Source organism: Ambystoma mexicanum, chromosome 9 (assembly GCF_040938575.1).
Source record: "Ambystoma mexicanum isolate Mex_15411 chromosome 9, UKY_AmexF1_1, whole genome shotgun sequence".
In the NCBI taxonomy this organism is placed as follows: domain Eukaryota; kingdom Metazoa; phylum Chordata; class Amphibia; order Caudata; family Ambystomatidae; genus Ambystoma; species Ambystoma mexicanum.
This window is the reverse complement of record NC_090931.1, coordinates 1,531,055,233-1,531,071,087: the sequence shown is the minus strand read 5'-3', so window position 1 is coordinate 1,531,071,087 and position 15,855 is coordinate 1,531,055,233. Positions and strand designations below refer to the sequence as shown.

At 49.1% G+C, this 15,855-nt stretch overlaps 1 protein-coding gene across 1 annotated transcript; it reads right to left on the bottom strand.

The window, feature by feature from the left end:
* Positions 1-3,324: 3,324 nt before the first annotated feature.
* On the bottom strand, positions 3,325-4,644 carry LOC138487564 (uncharacterized). The gene has a single exon (XM_069614042.1). It carries the CDS (start codon positions 4,642-4,644, stop codon positions 3,325-3,327), a length of 1,320 nt encoding a protein of 439 aa, XP_069470143.1.
* Between the last annotated feature and the right edge of the window lie 11,211 nt (positions 4,645-15,855).

Sequence of the window (15,855 nt, the reverse complement as noted above, 5' to 3'; positions counted from 1 at the left end):
TGCTGGCAAACGATAGCAGGCTCCAGCAGTGTGGAGACTCGGAGCGGGCCATCCCCGCTCTGCGCCTCCACACAGCTGGAGGCTTCCATCGTCCCCCAGCGGGGACGCAGGTATGTTTTTTTTTTGACCTTCTGCTTCTTTTTTTTCTTTTTATACGGGAGCGGACGCGCTGGGAACACTTGTGTTCCCAGCGCGCCGCTCCTGATGGACGCCATGGAAAGGGAAAACAGACTCCGTTTTCTCTATCCATGGTGGCGGCCATTTTCTTGGTCTCTTTTTTTTTTTCTGTCGCGAAACGCTGCAGCATTTCGGGACAGAAAAAAATGCTTTTAGTGCCCCGGTCACACACATAATGCGTGCCGGGGTACTAATAGCAATATGACCCGAGCGGCGGGGGCATTACCGACTCAGGTAATGCCCTGGGGCCCATAGTTATAGGCACGAGTCGGTAATGCCCCCGCCGCTCGGGTCATATTGCTTAAATAAAAGCGTTGTTCATGCTGTACCAGACTATATAATAATTTTAATTGTTCTTTTATAACGCGCTTAATCCGGGGTATCAGTTTCTAAACACAAGTCTGGGATTCAAACCTATGCTGCTATGCATTGTATTGCTTCCAAGACAAACACGTTGCCCCTGAGCTATCCTCCCGCCTTGGGCATGTTTATATGTTGCTCCATATATACATGCCCACATTTCGAAATAGTTTTGGGAAATGCTAGTCCAGTGCTGCATTCTGGGACTTGCAGTCATGATGCCCTCGACTATTAAAGACTGATGATTCACCTTGTAATGTTCTTTTCTATGGCGTCATTTATGATGTCAATGCATATGTAAATCAAGGGGCCTGCATGTCCTTTGACACACAGGTGCTTGGAAATCCTTGGACCAGCCCTGCACTGAAATTCAACAGGTTATTGCCTGTATACATGCCACCCGCATAGTGTTATTTTTGTGTTGTGTATGTGTTGAAATGCCATTTGCCATAGTAATGTGACCCACATAGTAGACCAGTGTGGAAACGAGGAGCGTGAATGATGTACGGCACATGACTCGCCCCAGGCGGCTTCTGATACACTGTGCGTAAAGTATCACCCAGAATGCCACCTGCTGAGGGTGGGGTACCCTGAGCTTTTATGGTGTTGAAGTATAAAATGATACGGGTAACCCCGTTTCTGAAAGCTGACTCTTCTAATCAGAACCCCCTTTCATAAACCTCCATGCCAAAAAAGGATAGTGCACACCTGTACCTCGCTGTGACCCTCTACTGACATTCCCCAGCAGCTGCCTTCAGTGGCAACAGCACAGGTTCAAAGGTCACATGCATTCCCGGGCACCGCTGCTGCAACCCCATATTCCAACAGAGTGGCTCGATGCCCGTAACCACCTCTGGTGAAAAATCTCGTAATTGTGTGCCCACGGATACCTGGCGCCAGTTGGTAAACCCTAAATATAAGCCATGCCTGGTGTTGGCTTGCTGTCTACTGGAAGCACACAACTGCTACCATTATTTGCACGTTCATGACGGGCCTGCAGTGCCTCCAGCTGTCTGGGCAGGGTACACTGTTATGACCCTGAGAAGACATGACACATTGCAAAGGGATCAGGAACACTCCTGGGGTAATCCGGGAACCAGTGCTCCACAGACAACCGGGTACTTACACTGGCTGCCTCTCGCCATGCTGCTGGTTACTAGAACTAGGCAGGCTGGGGAGGCGGCAGAATTAGATTAGCCCAGGAATGACCTTCAGTCCACAAAGGACTTGGAGACTGCTAGGGATACCAAAATAATTCTTGCCCCCCTCCACTTCCTGCAGACAGAGCACTCTGGGGATGGTATCATAAGGCAGCAGACACCTCTTACAGCAGCCAGGATTGGACCCTAAACAGACTGGACCAATCACCTGTGGTATCTTCCCCATATAAGGAGGGGGGACCCGCATCTCATTAATCTTTGGATTCATCTGGAAACTGATTGGGAGTGCACTTTACTCCAATGTCCTCTGCCAGACAGTTGATGACCAGGATCTCCAATGAAGAGAAAGGCTCTTCTCCCTAAACCAACCAAGGGAATATGTGGGTGACTCCTGTAGCCTGAGGCCTACCTGCTCCCTGAAAACTGGAGCCATAATCCGGCTCACTGAAGATGAAGGTATCCAGCTGCTCTTGGCCACACTTCCTGGCGGAGCCATAATCCGGCTCACTGGAGATTAAGGTATCCAGATGCTCAGGCGCACACTTCCTGGCGGAGCCATAATCAGGCTCACTGGAGATGAAGGTATCCTGCTGCACAGGGGCACACTTCCTGGTGGAGATGAAGGTATCCTGCTGCACAGGGGCACACTTCCTGGCGGAGCCATAATCCGGCTCACGAGATGAAGGTATCCTGCTGCTCAGGGTCACACTTCCTGGTGGAGATGAAGGTATCCTGCTGCACAGGGGCACACTTCCTGGCAGAGCCATAATCCGGCTCACGAGATGAAGGTATCCTGCTGCTCAGGGTCACACTTCCTGGCGGAGCCATAACCCGGCTCACTGGAGAAAAAGGTATCCTGCTGCACAAGGGCACACTTCCTGGAGGAGCCATAATCCGGCTCACTGGAGATGAAGGTATCCAGCTGCTCTTGGCCACACTTCCTGGCGGAGCCATAATCCGGCTCACTGGAGATTAAGGTATCCAGATGCTCAGGGGCACACTTCCTGGCGGAGCCATAATCAGGCTCACTGGAGATGAAGGTATCCTGCTGCACAGGGGCACACTTCCTGGTGGAGATGAAGGTATCCTGCTGCACAGGGGCACACTTCCTGGCAGAGCCATAATCCGGCTCACAAGATGAAGGTATCCTGCTGCTCAGGGGCACACTTCCTGGCGGAGCCATAACCCGGCTCACTGGAGATAAAGGTATCCTGCTGCACAGGGGCACACTTCCTGGAGGAGCCATAATCCGGCTCACTGGAGATGAAGGTATCCAGCTGCTCTTGGCCACACTTCCTGGTGGAGCCACAATCCGGCTCACTGGAGATGAAGGTATCCAGATGCTCAGGGGCACACTTCCTGGCGGAGCCATAATCTGGCTCACTGGAGATGAAGGTATCCTGCTGCACAGGGGCACACTTCCTGGCGGAGCCATAATCTGGCTCACTGGAGATGAAGGTATCCTGCTGCCCAGGGGCACACTTCCTGGCGGAGCCATAATCCGGCTCACTGGAGATGAAGGTATCCTGCTGCTCAGGGGCACACTTCCTGGCAGAGCCATACTTCGGCTCACTGGAGATGAAGGTATCCAGATGCTCAGGGGCACACTTCCTGGTGGAGCCATAATCTAGCTCACTGGAGATGAAGGTATCCTGCTGCACAGGGGCACACTTCCTGGCGGAGCCTTAATCTGGCTCACTGGAGATGAAGGTATCCAGATGCTCAGGGGCACACTTCCTGGCGGAGCCATAATCTGGCTCACTGGAGATGAAGGTATCCTGCAACACAGGGGCACACTTCCTGGCGGAGCCATAATCTGGCTCACTGGAGATGAAGGTATCCTGCTGCCCAGGGGCACACTTCCTGGCGGAGCCATAACCCGGCTCACTGGAGATAAAGGTATCCTGCTGCACAGGGCCACACTTCCTGGAGGAGCCATAATCCGGCTCACTGGAGATGAAGGTATCCAGATGCTCAGGGGCGCACTTCTTGGCGGAGCCATAATCCGGCTCACTGGAGATGAAGGTATCCTGCTGCACAGGGGCGCAACTCCTGGCGGAGCTATAATCCGGCTCACTGGAGATGAAGGTATCCAGATGCTCAGGGGCGCACTTCCTGGCGGAGCCATAATCTGGCTCACTGGAGATGAAGGTATCCTGCTGCACAGGGGCACACTTCCTGGCGGAGCCTTAATCTGGCTCACTGGAGATGAAGGTATCCAGATGCTCAGGGGCACACTTCCTGGCGGAGCCATAATCTGGCTCACTGGAGATGAAGGTATCCTGCTGCACAGGGGCACACTTCCTGGCGGAGCCATAATCTGGCTCACTGGAGATGAAGGTATCCTGCTGCTCAGGGGCACACTTCCTGGCGGAGCCATAACCCGGCTCACTGGAGATAAAGGTATCCTGCTGCACAGGGCCACACTTCCTGGAGGAGCCATAATCCGGCTCACTGGAGATGAAGGTATCCAGATGCTCAGGGGCACACTTCCTGGCGGAGCCATAATCCGGCTCACTGCAGATGAAGGTATCCTGCTGCACAGGGGTGCACCTCCTGGCGGAGCTATAATCCGGCTCACTGGAGATGAAGGTATCCAGCTGCTCAGGGGCGCACTTCCTGGCGGAGCCATAATCCGCTCACTGGAGATGAAGGGATCCTGCTGCACAGGGGCACACTTCCTGGCGGAGCCATGATCCGGCTCACTGGAGATGAAGGTATCCTGCTGCTCTTGGGCACACTTCCTGGCGGAGCCATGATCCGGCTCACTGGAGATGAAGGTATCCTGCTGCCCTTGGGCACAGTTCCTGGCGGAGCTGTGATCCGGCTCACTGGAGATGAAGGTATCCTGCTGCTCTTGGGCACACTTCCTGGCGGGAGCCATGATCCGGCTCACTGGAGATGAAGGTATCCTGCTGCTCTTGGGGACACTTCCTGGCGGAGCCATGATCCGGCTCACTGGAGATGAAGGTATCCTGCTGCTCTTGGGCACACTTCCTGACATTGAAATGCAGATTCAAGGAGGACTCTCCTTGCTCCATGGACCCTGGACTGGGCCCCCAGCAACTGGGGAGAGCAGAAGCATGCCCCCTTGTTTCAAGACACTCTTGGGCCCCCAGCAACTGGGGAGAGCAGAAGCAGGCCCCCTTGATTCAAGCCACTCTTTGAACTGGCTCGACTCACTTTGTGTCACTACAGGAACTGGGGTGCTGCCACTTCGTCTACTTATCTGCTTTTTGGGACTTCTCAATGCCGACTTGACCCACTGAAGCTGAACGCCCAACTTGACTGTAGCCTCAACTTTGTGCAAGGAACCGACTTGCCGTGTCGTGACTGTGGACTCAACCCAACAAAAGCATGGTCTCGACCCTACTTAAATCACACCTTGACTCGCTGGGAGCCATAGAGTTGACCCAGCAGAAGTTTCATCTTGACGCCAACTGAAACGCCAGCGCGAACCACTGATACTTGTGGCCCGTACCCTTACCTGTCCACTAAATAGTATAGCTTAGATCTGGTACGTTTTGAATCCAGGATGTTTTTAACTTCAAATTCAGGCTCTCCATCAACTAGCACAGATTATGGTGGTGTTAAGACTCGGTTCCTGGTTGTACAGGTTTTACAAGTAACACATGGAACACTGGATGAATTTGCATGCTTGGTGGTAAGGCTAACTTGACGGCCACTGGATTTATCACCGATTCAATGGTATAGGGTCCTAGATATCTTGGACGAAAGGTCCGGGTACCTTTTATGGGCACATGTTTTGATGCCAACCAGACTTCGTCTCCAACTTGGTAATCGGGAGCTTTCTTTTGATGCCGGTCAGAGAATTTTTTTTGTCTGTCTTTGGCTTGCAGTAAATGTTCATTTGCCCTTTTGAAGGCTTGGGTTATGCTTGCGTGTAGAGTCTTTACTGCTGGAATTTCCAAGGTTGTGTGGGAGTCTAGTTCAGAGGTATGTGGATGTCTTCCGTATATTGTGTAGAACAGGCTTTGTCCCGTGCTGGTGTGCATGGAGTTATTGTATGCGTATTCCGCTATCCATAACAAGTCTTGCCAATTATCTTCCACTTGATGCAGCATGCAACGTAGATACTGTTATAATGTCTGGTTTGTTCTTTCTGTTTGTCCATCCGTTTGGGGGTGATGGCTAGTGGATAATCGAACATCGATATGTGCCATGGTACAACATTTCCTCGAGAAGTTGGATACAAATTGGCTTCCACAATCTGAGATTAGGACTGAGGAGAAACCATGCAGTTTTATAATCTGTTCAAGAAATGCTTTTGCCAGACCGGTAGCGTTAGGAAGTCATTTGAATGGAATGAAATGTGCCATTTTCGAGAACAGGTCTACAACTTCCAGAATGGTATTAAACCTTTGACAGTGAGGTAAGTCTGTAATAAAATCAAGAGAAAGAGTATGCCAGGGAGCCGGTGGAATATCCAGTGGTTGTAGGAGGACAGCTGGTTTCTGTTTTTGTGATTTATTCTGTGCACATATCCCACAGGATAGAACAAATCGAGTAATGTCCTCATGCCAGGTTGGCCACCAATAATTCTGTTTAACCTTGGCTAGAGTCTTAGCAATTCCGGGATGGCCTTCGATCAGGGAATCATGATAACCAAGCATGACCAATACTTGCAGATCTTTACTTGGTAGATATAGTCGTTCCCTGAAGTAGGCTAATCCATCCAGAACCGTGTGATGTTCATTTTGGGAATTCCATTTCTGCAAGATATCGGGGATCATTAAGGTTCAAATCTTATCTTGAAGTTAACCCAGAGTCAATGTGGTGGTGAGTCCCAGTAGTTTATCACTTGGGATGATGGCAACAGGGTCCAGGGTACTTTTCTGTTTCTCTTCAACACCCATACGAGACAAGGCATCAGCCTTCCCATTGCAAACTTCCGGTCGGTATGTTATTATGTAATCGTATTCTGCAAAGAATAGAGCCCACCGCAACTGTCATGAAGATTGGGCTTTTGCTGACTTTAGGTATTGAAGGTTTCTGTGATCTGTGATTAATGTGATGGTATGTCTGGCACCTAATATATACTGCCGCCAGGCTTTGAAAGCTGATTTTATTGCCAACAATTCTTTTTCTATAATTGCATAGTCAAGTTCTGGTGGTGAGAATTTATGTGACCAAAAGGCCACGGGGTGTAATTGGCCTGTCCCTGGATCTCTTTGAGAGAGAACTGCTCTCATGGCTACGCTGGAAGCATCAGTTTCCACTACGTAGTGGAGATCAGGGTGATGGTGTTGTAAAATAGGCGCAGAGGTGAATCTTTTCTTGAGTTCTTGAAAGGCCTGTTCCGCCTCTTCATGCCATTGGAATTTTTTGTTGTTTTTTCTCAGTAACGATGTGATTGGGTGGACTATCCATGACAAATCTGGAATAAATCGGCAATAAAAATTTGCAAAGCCGAGCATGCCTTGGGTCCCTTTAAGTGAAGAAGGTGAAGGCCAATTAAGGATGGCCTCTACTTTGTGTAAATCCATCTTGACTCCCTTTGGCGAGAGAACAAAACCGCGGAACTCCACTTCGGTGACATGGAAGGAGCATTTCTCGAGTTTAGCGTACAGTTTGTGCTGCGAAGTTTTGCAAGGACTGAGCGAACATGTTCCACATCATCTCTTTCAGCGGGGGCATACACCAGGAGGTCGTCAATATATACCAGGGCACAGACATCGATTAATTCCTGTAATACATCATTCATGAAGTATTGGAATGCTGCAGGAGCGTTGCACAGCCCGAAAGGCATTACCTGATATTCGTACAGGCCATACTTAGTGCGAAACGCGGTTTTCCATTCACCGCCTTTCTTAACACGTACAAGGTGGTATGCACCTCTTAGGTCTATTTTGGTGTAGATTCGGACATCCTTGACTTGGTCCAACAGTTCCGGGATAAGGGTAAAGGGTAGTGTTTTTTTATTGTGATTTGATTAAGTGCACGGTAATCGATGCAAGACCTCAAATCTCCTTCCTTCTTGGGTACGAAGAATAAGGGAGAGGCTGCCGGTGACTTTGACAGGCGGATAAACCCATTAGCCAGGCATTGATCCAGATAAGACTTCAAGTGGAGATTTTTGGTTTCCGTAAGTGCATAAATTCGACCACAAGGAACCTGTGCACCAGGTATCAGGTCGATCTGACAGTCATAGGGCCTATGTGCGGTAATGTGTTAGCCTGTTTCTTCTGAAAAACATCTTGATAATCCCGATAATCCTTGAACAGATTTCAGGTGTGGCTGTGGTATAGATTTCAGGTATCAAGCGTGGGCGCATTCGTCAGAAAAGGTCAGTCTCTTTGCAAGTCAGTCTATGTGGGGATTGTGAGTTACTAACCATGGCATCCCTAAGATCAACCGGAACTGAGGAGCTTTTATGAGGTTAAACGTGATTGCTTCTTGATGTCCATTCTGACACAGAAGGGTTCATTCTGTTGTGCATTGGGTTACTGGCCCGAAGCAATTTCTGTACCGCCAACAGTACTTAACTTTTCAGTTGTTGGTTTTGTGCACAAGGGAAGTCCCATTTCTGTTGCCAGATCTCGATCTATGTAATTACCAACTGCTCTGCTATGCCTCTATGGCATGCATCCGTGACGGTCATTAGTGATTGATCAAGGTTACTGGTAGGGTGAAATGTGAGGTCTGTGACTCATCCTTCTCGCTCGACAAGCAGTCCTCTACGCTTGCCGGGCCTGGTAGTTTTCCGATTCTATTCGACCATCTTCTTTCTCTGTGCGCCTACTACCTTCCTTGGAGGTTTCACTGGGCATTCTTTGAAGTAGTGACCCAAATTACCGCAGGATAGGCATAACTGTAGCTGTCTCCTCTTGTCTCTTTCACCCTTGGTTAAAAGGGGTCGTACTCCACCAATCTACATGGGTTCTGTGGTATTTTCTGATGGACGTTGAACATTATCTTTTGAACGTACGTACATGGCACGATTTCAGAGTCTACTTCGGTCTGTTCTTCGGTCCTGTAATCTGTGGTCCAACTGAACTACCAGGTTGATAAACTCTGCACAGACTTTAGGTGCATCTACCACTTGAGCAAGGACATCCTTCAGGTCTCCTCATAGGCCCTGATGAAACACTGTGGTTCTTTTATCTTCTGGCCACCCTGCTTCTACAACCAGTCTATTAAAGGTGGCAATGTAAGTCAGCAAATCTCGATTCCCTTGGCGGAGGGATAGGAGTTCGTTATCAAGAGCTTGTCCATGCAAGTGTCGAGCAAATAACTTTTCCATCTCCTGTTGAAAACCCCTGAAGTTCTGCAGTAATGGGTCATCTCAGCTCACTAAAGGTACCAACCAGTCTGTGGCACTTCCACTCAAATATGATAACACAAAGGCCACCCTCGCCTGGTCGTTTAGGAAAGCCCCAGGCATACAAAGAAAATGGAGGCGGCACTGGTTCATGAATGTTGCGCACCTTCTGGGGCCTCCATTAAACCGTTCTGGTGGTGCCAGGGGTACTGCTCCCGGCAACGTTATCTGTACTGGATTGACTGATGATGGTGTAGCGACGGATGGGGCAAATCTGGGCAATGGAGCCTGCCCCGCCTGTGTTTGCAGTAACTGTTTGCTTAGTTCATCAGTACGGTCTTTCGTGACTATTAACTCTCGTCTTAAGGCATTGGTTTCCTGCCGGGCTGCGTGTACCTCGGCACGTAATTGTCCCAAAAGCTGGGCTAACTGATCAGTTTCAGATGTCTCCATGATGCCCAGGTGGAAAAGGTTTAAAGGCTTCGTGTTCTGTTATGCTCATCTGATATCCCCGGGGGCGTCTGGAAGGCTCTGAGATCTGGAACCCTAGATGCGTAGTTGCCCAGTGCTGAATAATGAATCTGAAATTACAGAAGGGCGGATTTGTGATGACTGGCTCTAATGGGTGAATCTCACACCTCCCTCTGACCGATTCCCTTCCCACTGGGTTCTTTTCTCACCTTAGTTATTTGTAGGGTGAGCTATCCGTCCTGCGTTTCTTGTGCAGGAGCGCTTGACGTTTTTTGGCGAGCTGCCCGAGTTGCTTCACTGGTGCAGTATGCCTTCCTTGGGCCCATGCCTGCTGTGACCCGGAATCTGCTGGTAGGCAGGTAGTTTTCTTAATTGTAAGTCTTTGTTCTGTTTATGGAGTGAATTCGTTAATGTCTTTATCTCCTTTTTTTCAGGCGTGATGGTCTTAATGCTGGCATGACGAATGAAGAGGCCCGTTTTCTAGGTAAGAGAAAGCGCGAAGCGCAGCGCCTTTATTGTCTTTTAAAGCTAACCTATGTTTTCTTCTTCTTCTCCTGACAGCAGGCCGCTGTAGTGCTGCGAGTGGATGAGATCGCGATGAAAAACAGGCCCCCGGAATCCGTTAAGGTAAGTACAGCGCTGTGCAGTTGTTTAATATTGAAAGCGAACTTGAATATGTTTCTTTTCCTTTGCAGATGTTGCTGTGGTGCTCCGGATGGAAGCGTGGCGTAGCGCGATGGAATTCAGGTAAGACTGATGGAATTCGATGTTTTGGAAGCGCACGTTCTAATATTGTTTTTCCCTTTCTCTTTATTGCTGTTCGCAATGTTCAAACAGCAGCTGTGGTAGTGGTTCGCCGGAAGTCCTTAAGCTAGTACTCACAGGTGAGTGATGTTTCTTCTTCTCTCGGTTTCCACAGATTGCAGCCCAGTTGAGATGCTGAGTGGTGGATGGTGTTTTCTCAGGTAAAACAGAATAATCTTGTTCTTGCAGGATTACAGGAAGATTCTGAAGCCAGGAGCTGGACACGGTGAGCGTCACGCTGCAGGTTGCAGAATAACACAAAGCGTGTTCTGCAGTCAGGGTGTGGTTTATATAGCCCAGGTAAAGTAGTACCAGGGAAAGTAGTTCCAGGCCTGCCACACCCAGGTCACCTCCCCAGTCAGTCACACACCTGCACTGCCTTCCTAGCAACTTGGGGACTGTTTCTGTATCCCCTCAGTCCCACTTCCAGCACTTGACACATGTTGTCTGCACTTACCCTTGCCACTTGATGGCCGCACATCTACTTTTGTTTTTATTCTTTTATCCCATGTACTGCACTGTCCCCTCCCCCATTGCCCCCTCCGCACTGTCCCTTTCCCTTTCCCATGCACTTGCGCAATCTGAATGACACATGACCTAGTAAGATCGTTTGTCTGTCTTCCCCCTTTTCCCCCTACCTTGCCTCGTTGTGCCTTGAAACACTCATGTATAGGCGCGTTATAAATGCCATATCATATATCATATCAGTGGAAGAGAATGACTACACATAGTAGTAGAGCATGTTGGCATGTATGTTAATGCAACATGTGTGAAATGTATCGACGATGGTGCATTTAAAGGAGTAGATTTTGTCGGAGGCATCATCTCAGAGACACACACATGTTCATTTATTTTCCTTATGGAGTAATGTAAACAGTACATGTAAAAAGCATGTGTACATCTGCCTGCTTTTTATTTATTCATTTCTATGGTGGAGCGGGGCATGCAGTGGAATTACTGCTTCTGCCCCCCATCCCCTCCACCATCTTATAGCGTATGAGGCTTCTGTGGAATCCGGCTGCTCCTTACACCTGCTGAAACCTCTTCATCACAGGTGGGAGCTCTCCTACCACTAGTCAATCACTGGTAAGCTTCTGGTTTTGTAGCTCTTTTTCCTGCTTTTTTCTACTTAAGCAGGCCTTCCAGCCTTGCAGCTGGGGCAAGGGGATTAGGTCTCCTCCCACCTGTCAATCACTGGTAAATTGCTGGTTTTGCCTCTCTTTTCTCCCATCTTTTTCCTACTTAAGCTGGCCTTCCACCCTCTGCCCCATAGGCTCCCTTCTGTAGCCTCGGTCTAAGTTAGGCGTCCTCAGCGCAAGACGTCCTCGGCTGAGGACATACAAGGACAAGGACACTGCCTGTTTGTGCCTGTTAGGGCCTGGCAGGGCCCAAGGTCAACCCCGCTGACCCTCAAATCTTCCAATAGGCATCACCATGTGTCTCGTCTGTCTGCAGCCTATCCTCATGATTTCCGAGGCCCGTACTCCAAAGCGCCCTAGGCAGCCAGGAAAAGCTACCATAACCAGCCTCATCACCGTACCACACCTCCCACAACAACACCCTAACATCATGGTCTACCGGCTCATTATGCTGGTAAATGCCTGTTCGCCCGTAGCTCACGCTGCCGGCATCACTGAGACACAGTTCACCCCCTCCTCCCAGCACATCCTCGATGTTCTCCTAACACCCGGATACAGTATTCAACATAGTGACCACCAGCAAGGAAAGACAGGTGGCAGGGTCACTGACTGGCACTGTACGGTCCTGACATACACACCCTCCCCCTCTTTTGAATCCCTGTCAAGTAGATTTCCCCTGTCACACGAGGACTCAATCATATTTCATCTCATATGCTGCCCACCCCAAGGGAACAGGCCGTTCTGTCAGTCTAGAAAAAACCTAAGCACCCTTAAGGCGGAAAGAAATGCGCAATAATTGGTTGGCCGAAGACCAACCGCCTCATTCAAAGTATAAAGAATATATACTCATTACTTATTACGTAGCTATTAGTCTAACCAGAGTACGGCCATTTTAAAGTAACCAGAATCTTGTTTTCTCTATGTTTCTCTTTAACATCGCCGCTTTGCCTCATGTAAAACTGCTTTGCTGTAGATATTGTACTGCTCCAATGATCCAAGGTTATTAAAGACATGTTGAAACATTGCACGAAGAGCCAGACAGAAAGGCCCGTTTTCCTCCTTCACATATCCTTGAAGGCAGAGAGCAAGGAATTCTTATCAGTACACGGATGCCAGCGAGTCTCCCTAGAAGAATAGCAAAATATGAAGCTATTGGTAAAAAGGGTTGAATTATGTTCTCTTCTATGGCCCCCCTTAATTGGGCCCCACGAGGCCCCACGAGGCCCGGAGAGCGAGTTGACCTCCAGGGTACGAATAGAAACCAGGAGATAGCAAAACCAGGAATGTGCCATTCTCCTACGCGCAGCTTGTTCATGAAAGAGAAGCACTGTGTTCTATTAAATAAAGAATGGTGTCTGTAAATTTAAGATTGCAAACTGTTGCTAAATGTAGCGACCGGAGGTGTCAAATTCGTCACTATGGTCAATCATCGTTTCCGAATCAAAGAGAATGAAGTTAGGGGCAGCATCAAGTGTGTCATTGCTGATTGCCTGATTGTATGAGGCTCATTTTGTATATATGTAACTGATGTACGTTGTTCGCTCTCTTGCGTCCCCCGAAGTCTGTCAGACACACATCGAGGGGGCGTAGGACCATTTGGCCAACTGAGACTATTTTGTATTGCAATAAACCCTAGATTTTGGGAATACAACCTCGTGTCTGGCGTATCCGTTCGTGTGTGGTGAGTGTGCCTTGTTTCCACAACCGAGGGTCCCTCAGGGGCCCCTTCAAGATGGCTCCCGAATAGGGACCCTCCCCCACTTGTTCCATCGTGTACGTGGCAAATTGATGAAGGTGACAAGAACGGCGAGGATGGGAGCGATTGAGCCGGGATCAGAAGGTGTCGGCGGCGACCTGCGAAAGAGACAAGATTCCTTTGCAGATCTGCACACAGCTGATCCCTGATTCACGTGCCCAGCCAGCGAACAAGGGGGGCGAGGGTCCTGAAACGAGGCAGAGCCGAGATACGCAGACACAACGTCATTGGTTGCGTCAGTATACGGACGAATTGTGTCTTGAAAGACAAATTGGATAATCAGGTGAGTCGTGCCCCGATTCGTAAGTGATCCTGATATTGCTTGAGAGTTGATATTGCAAAATCAAACACCCAGAGTAAGTTTGATTAGCCAAGGGTAACGTTAAAATATGCCTGGGGTATTGTCCACCTTAGCGGGGTTTTTCCGCTGCAGCGGACAATCTTTGGAAACTGGCCAGGTCGCACCTCCGGGGGGAACGCCGGCTTATGATATGTATGTGAAGTATGGTGTGAGTGCGATAATGTTTTGCGAGATTTGGCATAAGCAAACCAGAAAGCAGGAGGATCTTCAGTGGCCGAGGAATGGTAGTTTTGAGATGGGCTGGACAGATAACCTGGAGAAGGTTCTAATAAGCAGAAAGGCACGCCCTGCGGCACTTGACATTCTTAGAGATTGGAGGAGGGAAGCTATGCTGCGATTTAGAAGTAGAGAGAAACATGCGCGCAGGCATAAAGCAAAAGCAGAGGAAGCAGAGGAGAAAGAGGAGGAGGAGTAGAGCAATAGTTTAAGAAAGGGGAGACGACGCAATGAATTAAACATAAAAAAGGTATATCCACAAAGAGAACTACACTCATCAGATGAATTAATGAATAAGATATTAATTGAAACTAAACAGGACCCGAGGGATGAGACAAAAAAGACTAAGTCAGTAGCTGTCACTCAACCCCCTCCCGTTGCTTCCGTTGCTCAGCCCCTCCCAACCACCCCAGCACCGCTACAGACTGCATCAGTAACTGCACTGCCCAGTAGCCAACAAGCACTGGCTTCGAGTATTTCGCCAGTATCACAGCCTCAACTGATATCACCGACTCTCACTGTCCTCTCTGTTTCTCCTGGTCAAGAGAGTACCTCTGTTTAGTTTAGTTTAGTTTAGTTTATTTATTTGTACCGCGCACCGAACCCTGGGGTAGCTGGGCGCCGGAGACTTAAAAACAGTTACAGCATGGCAAAAATATACAGTACAGATTGTGAAAAAACAACAACGGCTTAGTAGACCGGGTTACAGGTGGTCAACAGAGGCAAGCAGAGAGAAAGTGCATTAAACGGCATTTTTGTTGGAAAGCCATGTTTTTGTTTTGGCTCTAAAAGTCCAAAATGAGGGTTCTGCTCTAAGGTATGGTGGCAAAGCATTCCATAGTTTGGCAGCTAGGACCGGGAAGCTGGCGCCGCCTGCTTTTTTTAGGGAGAATTTGGGAACAGAGAGGCAGTGTGCGTATGGAGTTCTAGTTGGTCTAGTTGAGGTGTGATTGTGGAACTTGTCTGCCAGGTATTTGGGTGCATCGTTAGAGCGGCATTTATGGACGATGACGAGGGATCTGAGGGAGATTCTGTCTCGTACTGGGAGCCAGTGAGCATCTTGTCTGAAGCTGGAGATGTGGGCGTTTCGTGGGATACTGAGGGCTGCTCTGATGGCATTATTTTGAAGTACCTGTAGTTTGTTCAGGTTGTGTTCTGATGAGCCAAGAAAGAGGGTGTTGCAGTAGTCAATTTTTGAGAGCACTAACGCTCTGGCTAGTGTAATGCAGCTAGAAGGTGATAGGAAAGGTTTGCAGGCGTTGATGAGCTTATTGGTGTAAGCGGTTGAAGAGGCAGTTGCGTTCACCTGTCTTTTGAGCGAGAGAGTAGAGTCTAGATAAACCCCAAGGGTTTTAATTTCTTTGGCTACTGTGATTAGGTTACCGTCTATGTTGATGGACGCGTAACGGGGGTCTAGTTTGTTTAGCCGGGGTTGGGAGCCGACAATGAGGAGCTCAGTTTTCTCATCGTTGAGGCATAGGCCGTGCTCTGCCATCCAGGCTTGGATCTCTAAATAAAGGTTGTTGATTTTGGTGGAGTCCTCGTCGTAGCACCCTGATAGGGTGATGAGAACCTGGGTATCGTCAGCATAGTTTGTGTAAGTGACACCTAGATTATCTAGGCGGTCAAACAATAGCTTTGTGAAGATATTGTATAGGGTCGGCGAGACGCACGAGCCTTGAGGAACGCCGCAGGTGATGGGGACAGGGAGTGCTGATGCCCCTGGGGAGAAGACTCGGGTGGTTCGGTTGGTTAGGAAGGACTGGATCCAGGCAGTCGCCTGGTTAGAGAAGGCCGCTGAGGTCATCAGATGTTCTGTGAGGATCTGATGGTCGACGAGGTCGAAGGCAGCTGATAGATCTAGCAGTAGGAGAATGGCTAGATTACCCTTGTCCTTTGCCTCGTCCATCTGGATTTTTAGGTCCAGTAGGGCTGACTCTGTTCCATGCCTTGGCCTGAAGCCGGATTGTCTGAGACCCAGGAGGTTGTTGTCTTCCAGGTGCTTCTGTATTTGCAGGTAGGCCACTCTGTCTAGGATCTTTAGGATGTAGGGAACGGTGGTGATTGGCCTGTAATTAGTTGGGTTATTGGGGTCTAGATTAGGTTTTTTTAGAAGTGGCATGACCCAG